Genomic DNA, 27,129 nt, shown 5'->3' with positions numbered 1-27,129 from the left:
GACCATAGTGTGCGGTCCATGCAGGAATAGTAATAGAGGATAGCATTGTTAGGGGAGTAGATACTGTCTGCAGCAAAGACAAGAGCCCTGAAGGCTGTGTTGCTTTTATGGAGTCAAGGTACAGGGCATCTCTTTTGGGCTGGAGAGGAACTTGGTGTGATGAGAGTGGGAGGAGATAGTGTGCACCAACATTTGTACAATTGGAAAAACATTTTGCTGAGGGATTAGAAGCAACCCAGGACTAAACTAAAAAGCAAAACCACCAAGATAATGATGTCCAGATTACTACCTGAGCCACATGCAAATTGGTGTTGGGTAAATAAATTGGATAAAAACAAAGGTGCAGAATATTCAACTCCCCTTCCTGCAATAGAAGATATTGGATTGCTCAGTGTAGCATAGGGGGAAAAACTGGGTACAGATTATAATCATTTAGGCGAGGCACCCCAATCTACAATTTATCAATTTAAATGAAACACATGGATTGAACACTACTCCTACGTGAGGTGGCTTCCATTGATTTTTCACTGTACTCTTCACAGAGGTGTCATCTTTATGTCCTTCTCATGGTGTATTTCAGCCCTCTCTGCTGTTGTATGATGGTGCAGCTGAGTATACTGTATGAACTGCTGCTTACAGTGAGGATTACTGCCATGATCCTCTGAGGTTTCGGTAACTGCAGAACCTGCTCAGGCTGGTGTGGGTGAGAACCACTGCCTGGTTGAACTAGAGAAGTCCAGTTTATTGCACAGTAGAAACTAGTTACAGGTTACATTGATCATAGAGGAGGATTATATGTTTAGACATGCTCAGAGGTCAGAGTCCATTCTTGCCCCCAAGTCCATCTGGTAGTATCAGTGTGGATGGAGATTATGATCTTCCTCAGTATTAACCCTTCCAAACCTGTAAATAACTTAATTGACCTGGATCATCTTAGATTCTACATATTGATTAAAATCAGACAATAAAATTTAGCAAAAAACAAAAAAAAGGATAGAAACAATATTGTTAAAATCAATTTATTATGTATCAACACAAAAAAAACCTGTAGTCAAAAGTAATAGATTACTAAATCAGGTCGTGTTTCTGCACAAATTGAACAGCTCAGTAATTATTCTCAGTGCATCCATAGGAGCTTGTGTTGTCAGTTTTGGTGTGGAATTTACTGTTTATGTAATGTAACAGTGAGAATGTTATTAAAGACAACAAAACCAGGCGCTGAACCTAGCAATACAGGTGGTTAACAGGAAACTGAGATATCTTTCAGGAATGTAAACATTGCAATTTCAATTCACATTGACATCAGTCACCAGCAAGAGGACCCGCAACTACTCAAACTCAGTCAAAGGTTTGGTGAAATAAGGACAGGTATTGCAAATAGATATTCATTTACGAAACTGTCTGTTTTTAAAACATGTGTATGCACATTGAAATATAATTCAAAACCTGAGGCAGGCACTCAAACAATACAAGAGGTCTCAAGAATGGCTTTAAAACATAAAAACAATGACAAAACGTGGCATATTTTATAACCAATGCATATTACTACATTTTAGTAAAAAAAATTAGGGCAAAATAACTAAGTTCCAGCTCAATTTCTTCAAGTAACTCTGAGTTTTGTAATTTCGCTGAAAAGTCTTAATGCTATCTGACAAAACAGCAGCTCCTAGTCCTGAATTGTTCACTGCTTTGTGTTTTTCTACTTGGGTACATCAATTTATGAAGTCATAGGCCAAGGATGGCACTTTAAAGAAATATCCAGTTGAAAATACTCAAAAGGCTTCCTTTCGTGCTAATATTCTCAAAATTAGAGATGTTTGAGGAAACGAGTCATATTGTGGTTCTTAGCAGGCAAATTGTACTACCATAATCAGGTCAACAGATCTGTAAAATCTGTTGGTTGTAAAATATAAAGATTGTAAAATATAAATTTGACAGATTTGAGTATAAATATTGACTCATTTCAAATTAGTAAACTTTTGAATAGCACTAGTCTGAGAATTCTGATCTGTCAGCATGAAATATGAACAAAGTATTTGACAAAAACAGAAATTGCTGGAAAAGCTCAACAGGTCTGGCAGTGTCTGGAGAGAAAGCAGCCTATCAGGGTGGGGGTTAGGGTTGTTTGGAGGTTTAAGACTGCCACACTGTCAAATTTCCACCCTTGTTTCCTGAAGGAACTGGTTTGCTGTGATTTGATTTCATTAACAGTGGGAAGCCCTCTTGGCGTCTCACCTTAGTACCCATCATGGTTTTGTGATGGCTAGGTTCTTCCTTCCAAACCTTATTGAGTTCTTTGATAAGGTGACCAAACAGGTGGATGAGGGTAAAGTGATTAATGTGGTGTATATGGATTTCAGTGAGGCATTTGATAAGGTGCCCCACGGTAGGTTAGTGCACAAAATACGGAGTCCTGGGATCGAGGGTTATTTAGTGGTTTGGATCAGAAGTTGGCTAGTTGAAAGAAAACAGAGGGTGGTGGTTCATGGAAATGGTCACCCTGGATTTGGAGATGCCAGTGTTGGATTGGGGTGTACAAAGTTAAAAATCACAACACCAGGTTATAGTCCAACAGGTTTATTTGGAAGCACTAGCTTTCAAAGCACTGCTTTTTCATCAGGTGATTGTGGAGTATAAGATCGTAGGGCATAGAATTAATAGCAAAAAAAGTTTACATTGTGAAGTAACTGAAATTATATATCAAAGACCTGGATTATTTTGCGATTTACGTATGAAAGAACTGAAACCAACATGGTCATTCTAAAAGATGACAGACTTAAACAATCCAGGTCTTTTTCAATATATAACTTCAGTGACATCACACTGTAAACTCTTGCTATAAATTCTGTGTCTTACAATTTTCATCTCTACAACCACCTGAAGCAGCAGCAGTGCTCCGAAAGCTAGTGCTTCCAAATAAACCTGGTGTTGAGAGATATTTAACTTGGTCATCCTGGAGTTCAGTTACTAGTGGTGTACTGCATTGATCTGTTTTGGGGCCACTCTGGTTTGTCATTTTTAATAAGTGACCTAGATGAGGGCATAGAAGGATGGGTTAGTAAATTTGCAGATGACACTAAGGTTGGTGGAGTTGTGGATTGTGCTGAACAGGTTACAGGTTACAGAGGGACATTGATAAGCTGCAGAGCTAGGCTGAGAGGTGACAAATGGAGTTTAAATGTGAAAAAGGGGGAGGTAATTCACTTTGCAAGGAGCAACAGGAATAAAGACTACTGGGCTAATGGTAAGATTCTTTGTAGTGTAGATGAGCAGAAAGATGTAACTGAAATTGTATATTGAAAGACCTGGAGTATTACATACAGTTCTGGTTACTGCATTACAGGAAGGATGTGGAAGCTTTGGAAAGGGTGCAGAGGACATTTACTAGGAAGTTGTCAGGTATGGAGGGAAGGTCTTATGAGGGAAGGTGGAGGAGCTGGAAGCTGTTTTTGTTAGAGAGAAGGTGGTTGAGAGGTGACTTAATTGAGACATAGAAGATAATCAGAGGGTTGGATAGGGTGGACAGTGAGAGCCTTTTTCCTCAAATGGTGATGGCTAGCACAAGGGGCTTAGCTTTAAATTGAGGGGTGATAGATATAAGACAGATGTCAGAAGTGGTTTCTTTACTCACTCAGTAATACAGGCATGGAACGCACTGCCTGCAACAGTAGTAGACTAATCAACTTTATGAACATTTAAATGGTTATTAGATAAACATATGGATGAAAATGGAGTAGTTAGGATAGATAGGCATCAGATTGGTTCCACAGGTTGGTGCAATGTCGAGGGATGAAGGGTCTGTACTGCACTGTAATGTTCTATCACTTCAATGGGTAAGTTGCTGATCAAACTTCAGTCAGCCAACACAACCTAGGGAATATGGATCACGGGTCAGAATCGGGGATCCTGGTCAACTCTTCTCCGTTGTTCTCCTGTCTTGTACATTGGCTGTTGAAACCAGTTGTAGCATTTGACTATTGCTCTCTAACAGAAATCACTGAACTGCACTCTGGTTTAATACAGGCAAGTACCATAGTGGGCAGTGCACAGCTAAGCCAGAGGTCTGTAAGGTGTAACTATCTCAAAGGACAGTGGAATTTTATTTATTTGAATATAGTTTCTGTGGATTGAGCTAGGAGTTTTTCAAATACCATTTTGTCAAATAAACATTTCAGTACTAATACTTTTTCACAAAAATACAAACACAAAACACACAAAAGTAATTCAAAGCTTTTTTAAAAAAAAACTACAAATGACTTATCATACAAATTCAAGTCCTGAACAAATGAACATTGAAATGTAATCAACACAGTACTTCCTCTAAAAGGAGAAAACAAACAGGACAGGGAAATGACCAAATCTGGTAAGCCACATTTTTGAACATGTCTTTGGTCATCTGAAGCCTTTCTATTTGTAGTGTACAAAAGATGGTTTCCTCAAGTGGAATACAGTCACTGTAATTAGAAAAGGCATGATTGACTTGTAGACTCTAAAATGCTACATAATTTCATAAGCTCAGAATACTCACAACATTTAGAAGGACATTGCCTACCTTGCCAGATAAGTTACCAGGTCAAAAGGAATTCAAAACACATCATAATCCATTGTTTGCAATACCTATTACATTTTAAGTAAATAACAGTGCAGACTTTCCAAAAGCAAATGTGCCAGTTTTGAGCAAAGTTATCAGGGGAGCTAAAAACTTTCTTCGCTCAGACTCCTCGTGAAACTTTATTTTCTTTTAGCTTCTGGCAAAAATAAAATGAAATGAAATTCTTATAAAACAGAAAAAAAAAGAGAAAGGTTTGTTAGACAGCTAATACTTGAACTTCTGTGACTGGTGTGAAGTAGTTACCAGAAATTAACTCTATGTTTTAGTTGCTCCGTGTGATCGTAGAATGTTTTTCTTTTAAGGTTAGCCACTTGAAATGAATCACTTATAGCAACTGTGAAGCAAGAGAAAGGAATTCTGGGAGTCTCCTGTGTATGTAAATATTGAAGCAAATCAGATTTTCAGTTTTAGAACTGCTTGCACAACACTAAGTAAGCCAGTGACCAGCTGCACACCCAAAATATATTGTCCCTTTAACAACATTAAAGATCAATGGTTAAAGCTACATTTCTATGTCTTGCTTTGTAAGATCATACTTTATTTTTAATTTAATTGGTCTTTAAGGTCAGCAAATATAGTATTCATCAATAAGAATGGAGGTAGTATTGCACCATAAACAGTGTGCTGTCATACAAGACTCCAAACTCTGCAAGTGGCCAAAAGATTGCTTTTATTACAATCCAACTGGTCACTGAGCTTTGGCCAGCAATGGTAACAGTTGTGCTGCACTAATGACCATACCACTTCTACCAAAACTAGTTTATTGAGAACAGTGGGGAGGTTTCATCTGGAAGAATGCAGAGAGTGAACAATAGGTGCAAAGCTGCAGGTTCCAAATCAAACATAGTCAGTGTCTCAATTAGCTTGAACGCTTCTGGGGTTTTAGAGCTTACAGACGTTGGGTGCCAGAGTGGGAGGTGGGGGGAAAACTAGCTATTAGCTTCAGTATTTCTGGGATTTGATTACTGGAGGCGTTGCGAGGGGAGGGGGGGGGGGGGGGGGGGGGGAGAGAGAGAGAGAGAGAGAGAGAGGACAAGCTACTCCCGATATAATGGAAGTGTGTGTGTGACCATAAGTCAAGCACAGGATTGTGACTGGTCCCTCCCATTCACTGCGCAGAATCAATCTTCAAGAGCTGTGGCCTGGATTAATTGGCAGGTAGACAAATAGCAACTGGATTGGGTGAGAACACAATTGCCTCTGTCCTTTTCCCACTTTGTAAATTCCCAACTCCTCCTGGGAATGCAGCAGAGACTCTTGTACTAAATCACACAAGAGCCAGCTGCATGTCATCTTAACCCTTCGGTTTAATCCATGCAGTAAAATACAATATTTTCAGTTGTAATACTAAATTCTGGCCTGTTCAGATTTCTGAATCACTATTATAAAAGTTCAGGAAAAAAAGTGAAAGAGGGAAAAAGGATCGTGGAAAATGAAATCTATAGCATGTTGGGGAAAGAATATTTACAGGTGAGGGTTTTCAGCTGTAGTTTGTAACGGAAATACTGCCACACAGACAGAACATTAAATCACTTGTTTCTTTTACGTGATCTAAAAATTCTAGAAACAGGAACATCCACACAAATACTTCATCATCCAGTCTTATACAATTACAATTAGAGTCATTTTACAGCACCATTGTTATTCCAGGCACATTAAAAGATCACAAAATAGATCTTGATTATCAAATCATTCTACAGCAAGTCTAATCTCTAAACATGCAGATTCAAATAGAGACCAACCTCAGGACAGATCTAGTTCCAAAAAAAAAACAATGATTTTCAGGATGTCAGTGAGGTGTCCAATTGCCAACCACTGGCAGGTTCACAACATTCTGTAAAAGAATCATCATCTAAACACTCAATGCATTGAATCACATTGGGGAGAAGACTCCTTGCGCCAATACTGCTGCATTTATTTTTGCTTATGGAATAGCACTTCCTTTTCCATATTCAGGAAAAATGGTACCCGGAATGCAAGCTTCTCATGAAGCCAATAATTGTTTTGTGTTGCACTCATTGCAGTTGGAGTTTATTGTACAACACTTCCGTTTTCTTTCCAAACAGAACTATCATCACAGTGACCAGAAACCTTGGCTTATAGAATAGCCATTCCTCTAGGTGTCCAACATTCCTCTATTTCCCATAGCTTTTGGTTAAGAATCTTTCAGCATGTTGATTCGGGCATAAATTTTCAAAGCCGGCCCTAACTTAATGTTCATGGCAGTCATCAGATGATCTTCTTTGAGCAACAAAAGGGCCTGACCATCAATTTCCTGTGCCCGGAATTCATCAGCAATCTCCTGGCAACCTGAGGAGAAACAGACAACAAGAACTTAACAGTCCTGGAATTTACACGCTCAATGAAATGCTGTTTTCTCTTCTGTAAGTGTCAGGCTAAATTAAAATCAGAATTTGCTGGAGAAGCTCAACCAGTCTGACAGCATCTTTGGAGAGAAAAACAAATATTTCAAGTGCAATGACTTTCTCTGATAGATGTTGCCAGAATCACTGAGTTTCTCCAACACTTAATGCTTTTGTTTCACATCTCCAGCATCCGCAGTGCTTTGTTTTAGTATCTATCAGGATAAAATCCAATGCATGTCATGTTTCTGAGTGCTCTAAGCAACTCTTCCTTTCCAATTCAATATTCTTAAATGTGCAGTGTGATGTGCAAAGTTTTGGAACAGTTTCCTACTGGTTATGATCCATGTATAATAAAACCATAAAGGGTCTCATCTTCCACTTGGTGAATCATAGAATCCCTACAGTGTGGAAACAGGTCATCTGGCCCAAAACGTCACACCGACCTGCCAATGAATAACCCACCCAGACCCATTCCCCTATCCTACATTTACCCCGACTACATTTACACCTAACCTACACAGCCCTGAACACTATGGGCAATTTAGTATGGCTAATTCACCTAACCTGCACATCTTTAGACTGTGGGAGGAAACCAGAGCACCTGGAGGAAACCCACAGAGACAAGGGGAGAATGTGCAAACTCCACACAGACAGACAGTCACCCACGAATTGAACCTGGATCCCTGGCACTGTGAGACAGCAGTGTAACTACTGAGCCACCGTGCCATTCACAGGTAGCCTGATGAAGGAGTAGCACTCAAAGCTGGTACTTACAAATAAATCTGTTGGACCTGGTGTTGTGAGATTTTTAAACTCTGTCCGAACTACTGTTAAGAGAAGTGAAATTGAAGGATAGGATAGAAAGCTGTCATGCTATGAAATGCAGAAGTACAAAATATTTTTTAAAAAAGGTTCTTGGAATGTAACTCAAGGAAACAAACATTATGCCAGAGTTTTATAAAGCTCTGATCTAACTCCATCTGGAGTAACTGGCTTTAGTTCTGGGCACTACACTTTATTCTTGCATGGGAATGTAGGCATCACTGGCAAGGCTAGCATCTGATGTTCTTGAACAGAGTGTCTTGCTAAGGCTATTTCAGAGGACAGTTAAGAGCCAATCACATCACTGTGGGTCTCGAGTCATCTGTTGGCCAGACTGGGGAACACTTTCCTCCACTAAAGGATATTAGTGATTCTGTTCACTGTGCTGGGAATTTGTGTTGCAGATGTTTCGTCCCCTGTCTAGGTGACATCCTCAGTGCTTGGGAGCCTCCTGTGAAGTGCTTCTGTGATCTTTCCTCCGGTATTTGTAGTGGTTTGAATCTGCCGCTTGCGGTTGTCAGTTCCAGCTGTCCGCTGCAGTGGTCGGTATATTGGGTCCAGGTCGATGTGCTTATTGATTGAATCTGTGGATGAGTGTCATGCATCTAGGAATTCCCTGGCTGTTCTCTGTTTGGCTTGTCCTATAATAGTAGTGTTGTCCCAGTCGAATTCATGTTGCTGGTCATCTGCGTGTGTGGCTACTAAGGATAGCTGGTCGTGTCGTTTCGTGGCTCGTTGGTGTTCGTGTATACGGATCGTTAGCTGTCTTCCTGTTTGTCCTATGCATGGGACTGCAAAACCAATGTAGTGTACAAAATCCCATGTAAGGACTGCACAAAACACTACATAGGACAAACAGGAAGTCAGCTAACGATCCGCATCCATGAAAACCAACTAGCCACGAAACAACATGACCAGCTATCCTTAGTAGCCACATACGCAGATGACCAGCAACATGAATTCGACTGGGACAACACTACTATTATAGGACAAGCCAAACAGAGAACAGCCAGGGAATTCCTAGAGGCATGGCACTCATCCACAGATTCAATCAATAAGCACATCGACCTGGACCCAATATACCGACCACTGCAGCGGACAGCTGGAACTGACAACCGGAAGAGGCAGATTCAAACCACTACAAATACCGGAGGAAAGATCACAGAAGCGCTTCACAGGAGGCTCCCAAGCACTGAGGATGTCACCTAGACAGGGGACGAAACGTCTGCAACACAAATTCCCAGCTCGGCGAACAGAACCACAACAACGAGCACCCAAGCTACAAATCTTCTCACATACTTTGGATATTAGTGAACTTGATGGGTTTTTTTTTAAAAGATGTGATCACCAATATTAAAAACTTATATTCCAGAATTATTAACTAAATTTCAATTCACTAACTACCAAGATGGGATGTGAACCCATTTGGATCTCTGGATTACTAGTCTGGTGGCATTACCACTCAAGTGCATCACTCATTGACAGAGTAGACTTTAACAACCGATAACTGTTTCATGGTTACTGTTACTGAGACTAGCTTTACATTTCAAGATTTATTAGTAGAATTCTAATTCCATTAGACGCTATGGTAGGATTTGAACCCAAGTCCACAAAGCATTAGCTGGGTGGGGTCTCTGGATTATTAGTGACATTGCCATTATACCAAAGTCTGTCCTCAAGGAGGGGATACTGACCTCAGGAGGGGATGCAGAACAGATTCTCCTAAATAAAAGGGAAGATTTTGAGGAAAGGTTCCACAGACTGCAATTACATTCCCATTACTGAGGACTACAGGAATGATCCAATTGTAATGTTTTAAGACAGAACCTTAAAGTAGGTCATTTAGGGATGATGTCCAAAAAGCATTTCCTCCTCTATAAAACTGCTGGGGTTAGGTCAACTGAAAAAGTTCAAAACTGCAAGATTTTTCTTAAGATCAACCATAATTGAACTGAATGGCAGCCTAAACTTATAACACAGAATGGCTTCCTTCTGTTGCTATATTTGGGAATGTTTTAGAATATCCAATAAATATGAAAGGACATATGATGAATAGGACAGACAGAACGTGAGGTGATGTAATTAGTCTGACAGCTAGAGAGGGGAATACAGTGGAACCTTGATTAAACGGCATTCGATTATCCGAATTTCGGACTATCCATACAAGAATGCAAGGTCGTGATGTTTGGCTAAACTGTCATCCGAACATTCATTATTCAAATGTTGAGGTTCCTCTGTATTTATCTCTCTCCTCACAGCTAAAGTGCTTGGATGTGAACTCTGATTAGTTGGTCTTCTGTGCTCATCAGCAGCTATTATCCAGGCACAATCTGAAGAAAAGCCAATCAATCGCGAGAGAGAGAGAGGCTGGTACTCCTGAAATTTGTACATCTTTGGAAGTCAGTACTCTTAATAGAGGGGGATTTAAAACTGACATTAAGGGCACTGTATACTGCTCATTTCAAAATTCCACACCATTCAGTATAGAAACACAAATGAGACCATGTCATAACCTCCACACTTTCAGTTTGTTGCATTGATACAGTGTATAGAAGCCATGTGCACACTGTTGGAGTTACAGCTATGGGGACAAAAGGCTTTCATACTAAACATCGAGAGACCCTAACAAAAAGGGCAGATAGAGAAAACCAAATTTGCACATAAACAACAACGAATATATTATAAGTACAAGTTTCAGGAGCAGGTTTATATAAAATCAACTTCTTAAACTGACCCCCACCAAGTAAAATCGAAATACATTTGATGAAACTAAAATACCTGGCAGTGAACGGATGAACTCACACACGTCCTCCACGTTCCACTTGGTGGGGTCATTGGGCAAAAAGTGATGACCAATTCCCATTGGTTCTCGCACTCTCATATCGTGAATATCCAACTCTCGATCATTCTGGCGCCTCCGAGATGTTGAGGAGCTGGCAGAGATGGGTGACAGTGGTTCCTCATAGCTGGAGTTATCTGATCCTCTGCTGGAGTCCTCCTGATTTAACCCTACGTTGGCTGGTGGCTGCTGGGAAATGAAGTAAACATCATGGCAGTGGCAGAAGAACAGTCCAAAGTTCAAAATTGTAAGTCATGGGATCAAAACTCAAACTTCCTACCTAGCAACTTTGTGGGTAGATCTGCACAACAAAGACTGCAGCGATTCAAGGCAGCTTAGGAACAAAAGATAAATGCTGGCCCAGTGATGACAACATCCATAATAAATTAAAAACAGTGGGTTCTTTTAAAGGTGGAGTTAGCTGTTTCAAAAGCATGGTCTGTCAATAAAGATCCTCTATGTTTGTTGCAAATGCCTGTTCATGAAAAACAACAACCATTCATCCTCAGGAATCAAAGTACACAATTCTTTGAATAAGGATGGAAGAATAAAAACAGGAAATACTTGCGTGAACTCAGTCAAGCCGCACAGGTTCAGGCAGTATGTGGGAGATAATGCTAAATTCAAACCCCATCTGTAGTGATACGGTGTTAAACTCAGAAATAGAAGGGACGTGTCTGTGGATCCTGCACATCAGACTGACTTGAGTGCCTTGAAGAGGAAATGTATCACTTTGCTTCCTTTAACCCTCACCTTGAAAGCAAGTATTTATGGCAGAATACAGTTCTACAAGATCCTCATTTATCTGGCTTTTTATCTGTTTTTGTGTGCGTGCCACATCTGTCTGTGCATGCACATTTCATTATCAAGAGTACCCAATACAGACATACATACTTTCTGTGCAGTGTCACTTGGATAACATTCAAAATGGAAATCCCCTTGTGGCTCAGGGAATACAGAGACCACTGGCATTGCAAACCATGCAATTAAACAGTGGTCCTCCAGGTTTCACAACAAGCTTAAACCACAGTACAGTCATCATATTAGTCCAATGTGCTGCTCAGCATATAAAACACCCAAAACTCTCATTTTCTACCAATGCCAAGTTGGCATATGTTTGATAGCCCTCATGCAATGCACCGTGGGTCATCTTACTGCAGTAAAGGTGTTTTCGGTATGCATTTTCTTTGGTTGCAAACCACAGATTGTAAAAATAATTGCTCAAGTTGAGCAGAGAGAGGGTTTTCACTGGGGAGTTGAGCAGCTTCAGAGGCAGCTTGGGAGCACAATTGTGCACAAACTCATTGAAAGAATACTGGCCTTAGGGGAGATTAATTTAATCGGCACTTACGCCTTTTACTGGAATGATATTCCTGCTGATGGGTCTTTGATTCTTCACCAGTTGTATTCTTCATTTGTTTAAACAGAGTTATTCTTCTTTCCTCTCTATCCTTGCACTAGAAATGTTGATCAGCTGCATGTATTGTGTCCATCTCTAGGGCTTTTCTCATTCATGTTGCTATTCAGAGTGAACTGGCCAGCTGGAAAACTCAGCGACTGAACACAATCAGCCACCGTGGAGAGAGCTATTCAAATGCCAATTGGGTACAGCTTCACTTTAATTATTCCTGGGCTCTGTCCAGTTGATGACTAATTGAAATTTTTGCTAAAATGATTTTAACACTGTCGTGACCAAAGCAGAGTTCACAATCTGGGTCCATGGCTTCTCAACTAGATTTCTGCATTGAACAATCAAATAGACTTTTATCCTTGGAGCATCTCTAACTGTCTGAAACACAATGCAAAAGTCTGAATTTGGGGAAAAATGCATAATCATAGATAAAAAATGGTTGCTATATTTTTTTGAGATATAAACTTTATTAATAACCTTCATGTCGCCATGATCCTATTGAATGGTAGTGTAGGCTCAAGGTTTCTAAACAGCCTGCTCACGGATCTATTTCTTATAGTCAGACAGTCTTAAATTACAAACTTTGCTAAAATTCTGCTTGTTCATGGTCCTTGCTGGCCATTCTTGTCTTTACTGACTTTCAACTGTTCCCAGTTTCCCAAATGCTCCATTTAAAATTCTCATTGTTGCACTTCTTAAGCCTCTCCCTCCTTACAACATTACAATTCCCTTCCACAATTAAACCAGCCTCTGACTCTGAATGTTCCATCCAACATTCCCTCCCCTTAGTTCACCACCAGTGGCTGTGCTTTCAGCATCCTTGACATCATAGATCTTCCTACCCAAGAACCTCCACCTCTCCACTTCCCTCTCCTCTTTTAAGAACTTTCGTAGAATCCATGCTTTGAACACCTCTGCTAATATCCACGTTTCTTTGAAGGTCTGTATTCAATTTTACTCTTTAAACATTTAACGCCATACTTTGGGACATTCCTTTGCATTAAAAAGCATTACATAAATAATGCAGAGATTTTGTTTACCCTCCATGGCCATGGGGTGTTGAGATGATTTGCAGCATCTCTCCCAAACTGAGATTAGTTTACTAAAGATTATGGTGCAAGAGCAGAAGTTGGCCATTCAGCCCATTGTATCTGTTTCACCATTCAGTCACAGGCTGAAGACTGAACCTGGTCAATATTGTTGCTTCACGCATGGCAACACATCCGGCCAAGGTCAGATTACCTTCAAAGAAAAGCCAAGTCTAACTAATAATGCAAAACCCCCAACTGCACTTTGAATGATGTGACTTTACCTTCGGCTGTTTCTTGTGTTGCTCTTTGTTGGCATTGTGCAAGCTGTTCTTCCTTGGCCCCCTTCGCCCTAATTTGCTGGCTTCCTTCTTCTGCAAGTATTTGCTTTTATCTGGTTTGAAGAGACCCACTCGCTTACTGCAGCCAACATTGTACCTATGAACCAAATGGATAACATTCAATGTTGTCACCTAAAACATCAGGATTTGTCCAAAATTTCTCCCTGATCCTTTACTGGAATGAATCCCCTGTGGCCAAGCTTATAACTCGGGCCTGATGTAAGAATATACATTATGACCCAGCCTCAATAGCTCTCTGGGATAAACATTTCCCCAGATTCACCACCCCACAAGAGAAGAAAGTCCTCCTCATCTTAGTCTTAGATTGCAAGTATACAAAGTTGAATGACTGACTCAGATTGGCCAGAAATTTACCAAACAAACCAAAGGAAGAAATTCCTGAGGAAGTTTAATGAGAGATTATGGAGTCTCAAATTTAAAATTAAGGTTTAGTACAGATGCTGCTGCAATCCTCAAAAGGCAAATCTCAATTGCCAACACACAGTTTTGATTATTTTACGCTTTTGCTGACAGGTTACCTCTTTGCACAGGCCATGGAGCAAAATCTCTTCGATCCCTTAAACTTATGAGCATAATCAAGCCTTCCACAAAATTCACATTTCAGTTTGAGAGCATCCTCTTCCTTTTCCTTTGAGTCTGAACAGAAGGTAGAGAATGGTCATTGAAAAAGATGCAAAATAAAACACCCCTTCACAACACCAAGTTATCTAAATATTAGCTTAGAATATCATGGACTATACATGTATGTGTACCCCTCAGACCTTTTGGAAACAATACAGCAAAGAACACAAAACTATTCATCGGGAGTCAGAGTCCACAGCACTTTCCAAAAGAAAGTACATGACACAGTTTGTAGGCATAATAAAGCTCCTGAGTTTGAACACAAAAGGTCAGATGTCAAAGAGACAGGAAGAAACTTTTTCCCCCTCTCCCTGAAATCCCTCTCAAAAGTAGAAAATAGAGAGTAGAAAATCCAACAGAAGATCACATCACCACAAGTCTCCAAGGAGAATTTGAAATCTGCATCCTGTCTCCAGAAAAAGTAACTTCAGCCAGCCATAACCTAACCAGGATAACACCCCAGTGCCAACAGCTTGTTTGCAAAGTGACTTTGTTCTCAATGTTGGTCTATAGCCAATCTGTGAATAATTCTGGTTTAATTTATGTTTAAGACATAGCAGATCTTTTACATTTTCTCTCCAGACTTGGAGGGTGTGTGTTACTTTCCAAAAAGGATAGTTGAAATATTTTTTACAATTTAAATCTTTAATTCTTTATTTGTTACTTAAGGAATCTGGCTGAATTTTTTTTATATATAATGAACTATATACAGTCTGACATAATTAGCAATATCTGCCATATTTTTAATGTAAACTTTGTGACTAAGGGAGAGTGGAAAAAGGGAAATGAATCAGTTCTCCCTCCCAACTGGATTGTCAAATAATCCAGTGCAGGGAGATACTCTGTGCAGGGAATATTCTGCATTCTGTTGCCAAACTACAATCTAATGGGTTTTTTGAAACTAAAAGCTCTAGTATGTAAGGAATGTGGATTAAGGGTAACCTTCATTCTGCAGTTGAGTAAATCCATTAACCTGCAAGTTCCTCTCCAAGCCACTCACGATCCTGACTTGGAAACATAAAGCCATTCTGTTAGTGCCACTGAGTCAAAATGCCCAAGCCTCGCTCCTGAACTCCATGGTCTGTTGTTCCAACTCGTACATCTACAGTAATGATGTAGGAGTTGGAACTACAGATTGTGGAGTTCAGCTCAATTTTGGCATGGCGTGGATGACGGGAAGTGAAGTTTAGTTTGAGAGAAGCCTCATTTAAAGGTAGAAAATCTGTGTTCTCCACTAATGATGTTGCTTGAAGTGGTTTAGAAACAGTCAAAGATTTAAGGTGGTTGACAAAAACAGCGATGGCAACAATGGGAGAAACTCTCTCCAACAGCGAGTGGTCAGGAAGGTGCAGCCTGACAGAGGGTGCTGGAGGAATGTTCAAATTAAGGCTTTCAAAAGGGAATTATCTGTAAAGGGAGAACGGGCAAGGTTATGAGGAAAAAGGAGTTCTGCTCAGTGAACTGTTCATTTGGAGAGCCAGCACAGACATGTTGGGCCAAATGGCCTTCTCTTATACTGTAACAATGCTGTAATTCTGTGAAAGGATTCAGCGCTATAATTGTCTTTGCTGTCACCAGCAAGTCTGCCCACACAGGAAGTCCCTCGGATGGTACTAATGTTTCCACCTGGAAAACTACTCCTGGGCAGGGAAACCTGGATATATACACACACGTGAAACACATGGGTGTAAGGACAGGCATCTCTGGCATGGGGGAATCTGTCTCGCATTCGGTTTTATCCTCTTCCTCCAACTCACAAACACTCAGAAGGAGCAGAAAGAAAGTGAGCATTGCAGATGCTGTAGAATCAATGTCGAAAAGTATGGTGCTGGAAAAGCACAGCGATTCAGGAAGCATCCAAGGAACAGGTGAATCTACTCCTGCTGAAGGGCTTATGCTCAAAACGTTGACTCTCCTGCTCCTCGGATGCTGCCTGACCAGCTGTGCTTTTCCAGCACCACACTTTTCATCTCGAGGAGGACCTGTAACTCCAATCCACGTGTGAAGAATTTCAATTGCAACAATGGATGTGCTGACTTCCTGACAGAGCAAAGATGGCTGTGCAAGCAGAATGCATGTTCCCGGTGAGAAACGTGCTGAGTACCAGTGTAATCAGGGCACTAATCAGAAGGGAACTGATGAAAGGGGGTTCCCATCCCTGGCATATCTCAATGTGCCAGCTCTTATTGTTCTGAAAAATCTCAAAGTTTAGGTATAACAATGATTTTAGTAGCAATAATTATATTTTTAAAACCCAGCAAGAATTATCTTGATTGACATAGCAACTGCTACAGTGCAACAGAATTGTAACTGAGTAACATTAATGTTCATTGTACTAGTTAGTGAGAGATTGTGACAAGGTTTTTCTGGAGGCTTGTACACATGTTGCAGAGCTGCAAAATAAAAGCAGGCAGTCTCCAAGTCTTAGACATTAGAGGAATCAAAGAGAAATGACAAATAAAATGCATGCAAGAACACTCTACCTAATGGTGACCAAACAAACCAAGTTCAGTTCTAGGGTCTAGTTCATTGAGCAGTCCTGCTACACATCAGGAAATGCGAAGGAGATAGCTCACAGAAAGACGAACCTTGCTGGCTGAGGTCATCCATCTCAGAATCGGTGTTATTCAGCTGGGTTAGTTTCTCTGGTGGCTGCACGGATGCTTGTTGCTGCTGTTGCTTTTGTTTTGCCAGATTTTCAATCAGCAATGAAGAACGGCCAACCTGAAAAACAGGAAAACCAGGACAATCCTATGCATGTTCTGTGGGTTGGTGCTCCCAGTGCCAAACATCATTCTCTTCCCAAAAAGGAAGGGAGTCACACAGACGTTTCTCTCAGTTGCTGCTATTGCATCTCAAAGCAAGTACCAGGAGGCTTGTTTAAAGGATGGTTAAAACTATACTTCCCTCACAACTCTTTCCTGACATACAACTGAGATTAGGAACTCCACAGGTCAGGAGGTTACAGATCACCACCGAAAACCCGCAGCCAAGTAGTATGTCAAAAACTCATTTGAGGCCATTTCTTAAATGGCAATTGTGATCAATATTATAATTAAATGGAAGCAACACCCAACAACAATTCCATTGGAGTTGATCTAAACAATAGATTAGAAGACTAGGTGTCTGCTGGAACACTATCTATAACACTCCAATAACTAGTTTCTTCAACTGGAGCCACACTACCACAGGCATCGGATGAAAAACAGATTATAAAGTCTCCAAAGTAATATTCTAAAGTGGTATTGGGTGATCATTAGTTAATGAATAACCTTACGATGAGTGACTGTGTCATGGAATCAGTTTATACTCCCTCCCCAGTCAGAGTGATTCATACTTGAATACAATTCAAGGAGTGACAGTAGTTTGATGCTTTTCTTAAAAGGATTGCTCTTTCTGAGATCCCTCAGTCATTAGTAAATATTAGCAGATTTCACAATAGGATGTATTACAATTGAGTGGAGGACGTGGTGCTGGAAAAGCACAGCAGGTCAGGCAGCATCCAAGGAGCAGGAGAATCAACATTTCAGGTATCAGCCTTTCATCAGGAAACACAATTGAGTCCAATATCTCCACACTGCCACAGGTATGTGTGTGCGTATAGGCTATTATTTAGATTAGATTCCCTACAGTATGGCCCTTCGGCCCAACAAGTACACAATGACCCTCCGAAGAGTAATCCAGGCCTCTACATTTACCCCTGACTAATGCACCAACACTATGGCAATTTAGATCAAAATTGATTAGATTAGATTCCCTACAGTATGGAAACAGGTCTTTTGACTCAACAAGTCCACATCAACCCTCCGAAGGGTAACCCACCCAGACCCATTCCCTATATTTACCCCTGACTATTGCACCTAACACTATGGGCAATTTAGCAATGACCAATTCACCTGACCTGCACATCTTTGGATTGTGGGAGGAAACCCTCACAGACACGGGGAGAATGTGTAAACTCCACACAGACAGACAGTCACCCAAGGTTGGAATCAAACTCAGATCCCTGGCGCTGTGAGGCAGCAGTGCTAACCACTGAGTCACTGTGCCGCCTGTATAATTTAGCATGGCTAATTCACCTAACTAGCACATCTTTGGACCATGGGAGGAAACCAGAGCACCCAGAGGAAACCCACACAGACACTGGGACAGTGAGGTAGTTACCAATGTTACAGTTAATATTCTTCCATCTCAAGCCCAGGGGTGCTGAGGCTAACTGAGATTAGCTGACTCAATCATACATTGCAGAAGGGGCCCATTGTGTCTGCATTGACAATAAACTAAATCTTTCCCACTCCCCTTTCCAGCACTTGGCCTATAACCTTGAATGTTATGACACTTCAAGTGCTCATCTAAGTACTTTTTACTGGTTACTGACGAGTGTTCTGAATGTAGAGCCTATCTACATTGTAGGCATCAGTGAATCAAACCCTTACTAAATGGTCATTCAGGATGACCAATAGAATTGCAGGAGGGAAAGCACAAAACTTTACATCCAACCTCCCTCTTCTCACATGAAGGATTGCTAGCTCATTTGAATGGTGATTATAATTGGACAGTCTTAAATTAGATTAACTTCATAGGTCAGCTTTCTCAACTGAAATTAAACTCTTGTTCTTGTAGGTAACATTTCAACATCAGAAGATGTAATTCTGTAGAAAGATGCAAGGTGTCAACTCCAGATGGAATTGAGCAAGTGTAACACTGATGGAATAAACCGAGGCCTCTGTTTCTTCAGGTGGTTTATAAAAGAATACACATTACTATTTGAAAAGGAGGGGCAAGGAGGAAAACAGGTCATCTCTGTTTTTTAACCTCTAGTAGAGACCAAGCAGGAAATCTGAACGTGAAAACTAAGTTCTTTATTTTCTTTTCCCAATTGTTTAAGCCAAATCTGCAGCAGCATTATTTGTTGCTCAATTTGCAGTTAGAACTGACTGAGGAAACGTGGGCTCAGTATCTGCTTATTTTTAAATAACCACAACTAACAAAACAATAGAAATATTCCGACCCAACTTCTATTTTATGATATGAAGGGCTGCTAGCTCATTTGAATGGGAAAATGATGGAGGGTCGTGCATTACACTCAAAGGAAAGGAAATGGCTTTGGTCTTTATGTGACTCCAGCCACAAACCAATTTTCTTGTGCTTTCACCACCCTCTGAAACAGCCAATAAGTCACAGTTATACCAAACCTCAGCTAATCAAGGACTAACAAGAATTGCTGGCCTTATCAATGATACCCACATCTCAGAATGAGAGAAAAAAATGCGTAAGTAACATGATGATACAAACGGAAAACAATTACAATCATGACATTTTAGAAGAATAAAGGAATCAATTGAACAACTGAGCCAAGCTGGACAGTGAGGTAGTTACCAATGTTACTCATTATTAAACGATAACAAAGAATTTTCCACTGCAAAGAGACCAGTTAGTCAATACCTTACCTTGGTCACTGGGGAAATGTGTAGTTGTACCAGAATGGATACAGGCAAAACAAACTGGGCTTTTAAACATTAGAAATAACATGGAGGTTAGAAAGATGGTTTAGATGAACCCAAACTAGATACAGGTCCAAGCAATTTAAACTTTTACAATGTCTGACCATGTACTTTAGAGAGGGCTCTCTATTTTATTTGCTATTGATTTTATGAATGGTGACCGATCTGTCTCATACATGTCCATTCACACGGTCATCAATCTTTGTTTTTTTTTCCTGTTTAACTCATTTATTTTGATTCTCTCCATAGATTTCCTCTTAATTCTTTGGAATTATCTGCCACAAAGATCAGTGAATCTTTAGTCATTGAAATTAAGAGATTATTTTGGGGAGTTGGGATTTGAAGGAATTGAGGGATGTGGAATACAGTGGGAAGTGGAGCTAATGTTAGGGTTTCAATGGCAAAGTGGGTTTGAGAGACTGTGTCATCTCCTGCTGCTAATTATGTTCTTATTCCCATCCCTCCCCCTTGTCTGAACATTCAGATTCTTCATTGAATTGGGCTCCATACTTGCCAACCTCCCCATAGTAACTCACCTCGAAGTGGTTTATTCCTCATGCCTGCCCTGACATGGTGTTGTGTGGATTTTAGGGAACGTCACGGCTATTCTGCACCCAGTCCACACAGGCACATTCTTTGAGAAGGATAGTTAAACCAAAACCAACAGGAGCTGTGCTTCTTACTCATTTGTCCCAGCCTTTGCCCAGCCACCATTTTGAGAACGACGTTGTGTGACTCACACTGGGTTCAAACTCAACAATGCATCATAGAATCTCAGAATGAAACAGCACTAAAAAGGAGGCCTTTGGCCCATCGAGCCTGCACCACCATTAGGACATGGATCATTTAGAACCCAACATTTCTCAGCATTAGCCCCATAACCCCGCAGTACCATTACCCTGAAAACTCTAAACATATTCAAGCCCTGGTTCTTCCCGGTTTTTGGGGTTTCACACCAATTAGATTTCTGCTTTCCAGAAATGCAAACAGCTTTGCAGCTCTCTTCCCATTTCCTTCTATCTTCCAAGACCCCCCTGTTTGTCTCTTTCTGTGCCTCTAGCTCCTGCAGAGCACATGGTTTCGTGTAACACAAGGCAGTACAACTGTGGGGAAAATGCTACACACCAGGGAATACCTCGCCTTTCCTGCACATTGTCCTCATGCAAATGTGTTGTTAACTCACTAACATACACACTTGCCACCCTCATGTGACACCAGTTGCCCCCCCCAAGGGTTGTATTTCCTCAAATTCAAGCAGCTATTGGGCAAGGGGTTCAAGAGATCTTCAGAGAAGTACAGAGGGTCACAAGAGAAACCACCTCACCTGCCGAGTCTGGAAAGGGCAGAGACTAAAAATTAGAGGAATTCAATTTGGAGATAGTTCAACACAGAAGGGTTGGGAAAAGTCTGGAGATCTCTCCCACAAATGGCAGCAGCTGCTGCTGAACCATTTTCAGTTCCAGATTCATGGATTTTAAGGAAGGTCAGGTGTATGTAGTTACATGGCAGATCAGGCACAGGATTGGAGAGAATGTCAGGACGGACTCCAGGGCTACATAGACTCTTCCCATTCCTTCGTTTATATGTGGCAATTTCTCAGACTCTGAACAATTAGAAATCAAGTCAAATCAAAATATTCATTACTTACACCCAGGCAGGTCTGCAAGCAAAACTGGCGTAAGCATGCAAGTTAATCTCAGAGCAGGTTACACAGTGATACACACACACACACACACACGCGGGCTGGGGGTGGTTGGGGGGAGTGGGTTGGGGGGAGTGGGTTGGGGGGAAGGGAGAGAGATGAAGAGTGAGGAGAGGCCAGGGTGGGAGAATAGCAGCAGAGCAAAAAGCCAAAAGACAGGACACTGCCAGGGTAACATTGTTTAAAAAGAAAATAAACATTACACAGTATTGTAAAATAGAAAATTGAACACTCACAAAAATTGCCCATGAAGAGAGCGTCGATAGAGAAGGTTGTGGAAATCATTCAAAAAGTGGTTGAAACATGATGAGAAGAAAAGTACAGACATGAAAATGTCATTGTAAACAGTGCAACATCTCCGGAAAGCTTTTACTCGTTTCAATTTTAAACTGCAAGTCAGACACTTCCCCACCCCCAAACCAAAAAAAAACAAATGACAGACACAGAGACACAATGCTTTTACAGCCAGAAACATGGAGTTCATTTTAATGCAGCCAGTTAGCATTAAAGGAGTTGGTCTCCATTAGAGACCCAGCTAGTATTCTCGGGATCCCAGTTCAAATCCCACCATGGCAAATGGTAGGACCAGAGTTCAATAAAAATTTGGCATTTCAAGTCTAATGATTACCATGAAACTTTTGCTGATTGTCAGGAAAAACTCATCTGGTTCATCATCGTCAAGGGAGGAAATCTGCCATCCTTACCTGGTCTGGTCTACACCTGACTCCAGACCCACAGCAATCTGGTTGATTCTTAACATCCCTCTGAACAATTAGGGCTGAGGAGCCAGTGCCCACACCCCATGAATGAATTAAAACGTTCTGAGGCAGGAATGACCAGCATATCTGCCCACCCCACGCCCTCCTCCCACATCAACCCAAACCAAAAGGCTCTCTGGCAAATCTACTGGAGTCGAATGCTGAGGGTGTGCCACTGGAAACAGCAATCAAACCAACCTTGTGACAGGGTCATTTCTAATGGGTTTGAGACCCAGCTCAGGCAACAGGAATAGAGATGGTGCCACTGACAGTGACAGCACCCTCCTTCCTGCCCACTGACAGCACTGGTCAGGTCCACACCAACTCACTTCCCCAGCTGGCTTGATCTGCTCAGAGTCTTCCAGCTGTGTTTCTGACAGAATCCCAGAAGAGGTTTAACTGTTAGCAATTCCTCCTTCACCTGGAAGGGCTAGGGGCAGGGCTGGAGAGTTATTCCAACCTCCACCAGGAGAAGCTCTGTTCCAAGAGCCAAGCAGCAGTTATCCAATCCCTGAGAAGGTGAGGCAGCAAGGGAATGAGTGTTTCAATTAGTGAACTCTCTCTGCCTCTTTGCAATGGTCCAACTGCAGTTTATGTCACTCCCTAGTCTGTCTGCACAATTGTGATATTTCCTGACAACCAGTCGGCTGATGTTATGACACCTCTGGAGCAGGAGGAAGTTGAACCTGGGCCTCCTGGCTCAGTGGTAGAGACACTACCACGGTCACAAGAACCTGTGCAATCTAAAATTAGCATTAAACAGTAAACAAGCAGCACTCCCAGGGTCCAAACTCTTAATTCAGTTCCCATCTAATGAGCAGTTCAGAGTTGGATCCATTTCCTGCTTGGTTTTGAGATTTCCAGTTTGAGGTTTTTGGGAATTGTCCAACTGTCACTCATCACTCAAGTCCAGCTGTGTATAACTTCTTCTGATGGATCTGTACTGCAACAGCTTTCCTGATGACTTGGACTGAATTGTCAGCTCCCATTGTAATTAAAGTTCTGTTACCAACACACTGTCAGCCACAATGCAATTAGTAGCAAGAAAACCAGGAAGCTTTGTTATATACCAAAAAACAAATGTGTCAGACATAAATTTTATAAGACAACACATAAGACGACAGGCCGGAAGACTTTCAATCATTCACATTGCTGCAGAGAACAGAATTAATGTCGATAGTTGGTTAAACAACTCTGAAGCTGCTATTTAAACTGTAGGCTGGGAACATACGCACAGAGTGCAGCAGACTGAAACAAGTGGAAGCTACACACAGCACTGTCTACATTCATGAATTTAAGCTGAAGCCCACAGTGAAGATTAAATTTGAAACTACTCACTGGAAAAGGTTCAGCCCCCTCCTGTATGACAAACCCTTCAATGACATGGGTCAGGATCTGTGGTTTGACAATTGCCTGAGGGGGTTTGTTCTCGGTGCTCTGAGGCACACTCACAGTTACAGATGGAGTTGTGTTACCATTCCCGGATGTCATGGTAGGGACAGGGCTGGCGTTCTTTGCATTAACACTCTCCGGAACTTTCCCTGTGATGGAAGAAACAACAGTGTTACTGCCAAGGAATCAAAATGCTACCAACAAGGCACTTCCAGCAAATTTTAACTCTGGGACCACACCCCGTCCCTTTGCAAGTTTGCCAATGCTGTATAATAAGTGTTCTTCTCAGGAACTAAGTCAAAGGCTTGGCTAATACTGCTGTGATTTATTCTGGTCCATTCTCTAGAGACATAGTGAGCTGGTAATGGAGGGGACCATGTGAAAGGAGACTGCTCTTCACTCCTACGCTGAGCAAGAGGCTGCTGCATTTATACTCAACTCGAAAGAGTTCAGCATGTTAGGTGTTGCTGTTCCCAATGTTACAACAATATCGAACATTAGTTCTTACAACAGGTGTGCTCTGGAATGTCATTAAGTCACAAATGGGATCAAGGACCAGATCTTGCAGTCCTGAGAATGCTGAATCCAGCAAATGTTTATTGCCTCTGAAGTGGATAGCAGCCTTTGGAATTCACACAATTAGCTGTCAGAGGCTTTATGCCTGCCCATACAGAGTGCTGTTCACAGAACTGTTACAATCTAGAAAAAGGTCAATTGTGCTACACCTGCTGTGCTTCTCGGTCTGCAATGAGAAATCGTGGAAACAAAGCTTAGTCTTGCTATAAAAACACTCCAGAAAATTCACACTTTATTCTTTTCTGCAACATAGGTTTGTTGCCCATCAGTAATTACTGCTGAACAGAGTGGAGAATTTCCTTCCCTAAAGGACCTTCGTGAACCAGCTTTTCCTGGCTGCATCACAGAGACTTGCTTCTGTTTTCATTCTAGTCTCTCAGTAGATTTGTTTAGTTAGCTCCAGCTACTGCACTGGGATTTGAACCAAAGCCCCCGAAACTGGGGACTACAGGTCACTTTGTCCACTCGCATTACCACTTAAAGGATAACCCCTTGACATTCAATGGCATCATCATCTTTGAAATCCCTCATTCATGATAACCCGCAGCTTGTTAATCAGAAACTAGAACATATAACAGTTCTAGAGAAGACACAAGAGCAGGCCCTTCACCCCACCATTTCTGTGCTGACCCTGATGCTATTCTAAACTAATCTCATCTGTAGTCCTCTATTCCCTGCTTGTTCATCTGTCCGTCTCAATACCTCTTAAACGTTGCTAGTGTTTATGCTTCTACTACCTCCCCTGGCAGTGTATTTCAAACTGTACAAACAGTATCCCTATTTGAGGGGGGAATGGTCACAGGGTACTCCTGCATTGCCTGCCCATGCTTTCTCATTTTCCTGGTGGTTACCAAACTCTTCTCTGTGTAGCCTTTCCTGGTGGTGTGACCAGCTCAGTAAAAGTGCTATCCACAATATTCTCAGACTCATGGACATTCCATAGTGAGTCACTCCACAGCTCCAAGTGGCAAATCAGGAACTCCAGTAGAACACACTTTCTGCTTATGGAGTCACCACGGAGACTGGATGTGTCCCTGATTTCCCACAGCTTGCAGAGGATCAGGTTCTCCTCCTGTCACTACTGCTCTTACTGACCCAGTCCTGCTACCAGACTACCTATAAAGTCAGAGATTAGCAAACCTGCAGCAAGTAACTCACTTAACTCCCCCAAAGCCCCTCCACCATCTACAAGGTACAAGTCAGGAGTGTGATGGAATACTCCCCACCTGCCTGAATGGGTGCAGCCCTACAATACACAAGCAACTTGACAGCATCCAGGACAAAGCAGCTGCTTGATAGGCACCACATCCAAAAATATCCACTCCCTTCACCACCGACACTCAGGAGTAGCAGTGTGTACTATCTACAAGATGCAGAAATTCGCCAAAGATCATCACACAGCACTTTCCAAACCCATGAGAAGGACAAGGGCAGCAGATACATAGGAACACCACCCCCTGCAAGATACCCCCTCAAGCCACTCCCCACCCTGACTTGGAAATATATCGCTGTTCCTTCATTGTCACTGGATCAAAATCCTGGAATTCTCTCCTTAAGGGCATTGTAGGTCACACACAGCACATGGACTGCAGCAGTTCAAGAAGGGAGCAACTAGGGACAGGCAGTGGCTGCTGGCCCAGCTAGCGATGTCCATGTTCCTTGGATGAATACAAAGCACCATGATAGCTAATGAACAGCATCAGTACCTGATTGAGAAACTGATTTTCATATTTACAGAATACCACATTTCCTCATAACAGTTACATTTTATTTTTAATGTTTACTTTCAGTTAAAATAATTTATTTCAATTTCATTAAGCTTGAGCTAGAAGTGAAAAAGGTCAGGAATTTTTACTTCTCGTTTGCTGTCTGAAAGAATACTTCAATATGATTTGGCTGTTTCACAGTTGTCTTTAAACTTAGAAAGCCCCTTGACTTGGAGTCAGATTCAAGACAATCAACTAAGTGATATACATGTTATGGAGATCACGTGGGTAGCTTTCTTCATTGTCTGCAGCTTGTGTCATTATGGCTGTGTGGCATGTCTCTCTCCCCCGTTCCTGACTGGGGTTGAAACGCCAGTGCTGCTGTAGCTACACCTGTGCAGGTGAGTGATGAGGAATTTAATCTCACTCAAAGGCCGGAACTTTGGTCCGGTGCAGACATTTACAGAGTTTAGGCAGTGAGTCACTCAAGAGCCCAGTGCACTGACTCAGTTTTGAAGAAGTGGTTTCCTTTTCTCTGTTGGACACAGACAGGGTTAAAATCCTCCTGTGCAACTCAGTAATTGACTGTCTACTCAAGGAGTATTTGTGCCTCCTCCAGCTTTGACCTACCTTCCCTCTTTACTGAGTGCTCATAACATTGAAGAAGTGTTTAGATGTGCATTTGCAATGCCAAAACACATGAGGCTTTAGTCCAATTGCTGGAAGACAGGGTTAGAATCGTTGCTTTTGACTAGTGCAGACTCTGTAGGCCAAAGGGTCCCCATGTCTCCTCTGCCACCTCACTCTGACTGAAGAGACACAGAAGCTGAATTTCATCACCAGCCTCATTGAGACTGCAGTCAGTTTGAAAGGAGGCAGTATCTACCCTGGATGGAGTGAATCTAATAGAAACCAGATCTCAGTAAGCAGCTGGTGATAGGAGAGAGACAGCTCTTAGGCTTCAAGGTGCAGAATGGCTGGCTGATGAGACAGTGCAACATCACCACCACAATACAGATATGAGACCCCATACCTACTCACTTATACCAGGGACCCAGCGACCAGGCAGATCTCTGCAGGGCTACAACCAGCATTCACACAATGCCTTTTGACACTTCCAGCTTCACAGAAATATCAATTGGCAATTTTAATCTCTGTTCAGACGAAGAAGTTGGTTCTACAGAATGTCCTCTCAGCAAAGGGAGGTAGAGAGGGATCGGGCTTTAGGGACGGAATTCCAGGACTCGGGCCCAGATAACTGAAGGCACAGCTCCAACGGTGCTGAGATACTCAAGAGGTCAGAAATGGATAAGCAGAGGGAACCTGGAGGGTTAAAGGCCTGGAGGAGATTGCAGAGAGGGAGAGGGCTGAGGCATTTGAAAGCAACAATTAGGTTTTGTGAGAATGAACTGCCAGACGAAGTGGTGGAT

At 41.7% G+C, this 27,129-nt stretch overlaps 1 protein-coding gene across 19 annotated transcripts in view; it reads right to left on the bottom strand.

Annotated features, from left to right (window-relative positions):
- Nucleotides 1–1,003: 1,003 nt before the first annotated feature.
- Nucleotides 1,004–27,129, bottom strand: part of LOC140486895 (polyhomeotic-like protein 2) — a 255,858-nt gene continuing 229,732 nt past the window's right edge. For 16 of the 19 annotated variants that reach the window (XM_072585960.1, XM_072585968.1, XM_072585970.1 and 13 more), the window contains 6 exons: nt 23,364–23,566; nt 16,650–16,785; nt 13,959–14,076; nt 13,363–13,516; nt 10,579–10,828; nt 1,004–6,922 (listed from right to left, as the gene is read on the bottom strand). In XM_072585960.1, coding sequence (XP_072442061.1) covers nt 6,768–6,922; nt 10,579–10,828; nt 13,363–13,516; nt 13,959–14,076; nt 16,650–16,785; nt 23,364–23,566 — 1,016 coding nt within the window. In that variant the 3' untranslated portion in view covers nt 1,004–6,767. The remainder of the gene's footprint in view (nt 6,923–10,578; nt 10,829–13,362; nt 13,517–13,958; nt 14,077–16,649; nt 16,786–23,363; nt 23,567–27,129) is intronic. The other 3 variants (XM_072585965.1, XM_072585966.1, XM_072585967.1) reach the window with 3 other exon arrangements.

Source organism: Chiloscyllium punctatum, chromosome 16 (genome assembly GCF_047496795.1).
Source record: "Chiloscyllium punctatum isolate Juve2018m chromosome 16, sChiPun1.3, whole genome shotgun sequence".
Taxonomy (NCBI): Eukaryota; Metazoa; Chordata; class Chondrichthyes; order Orectolobiformes; family Hemiscylliidae; genus Chiloscyllium; species Chiloscyllium punctatum.
This window is presented reverse-complemented; position numbering and strand designations above follow the sequence as displayed.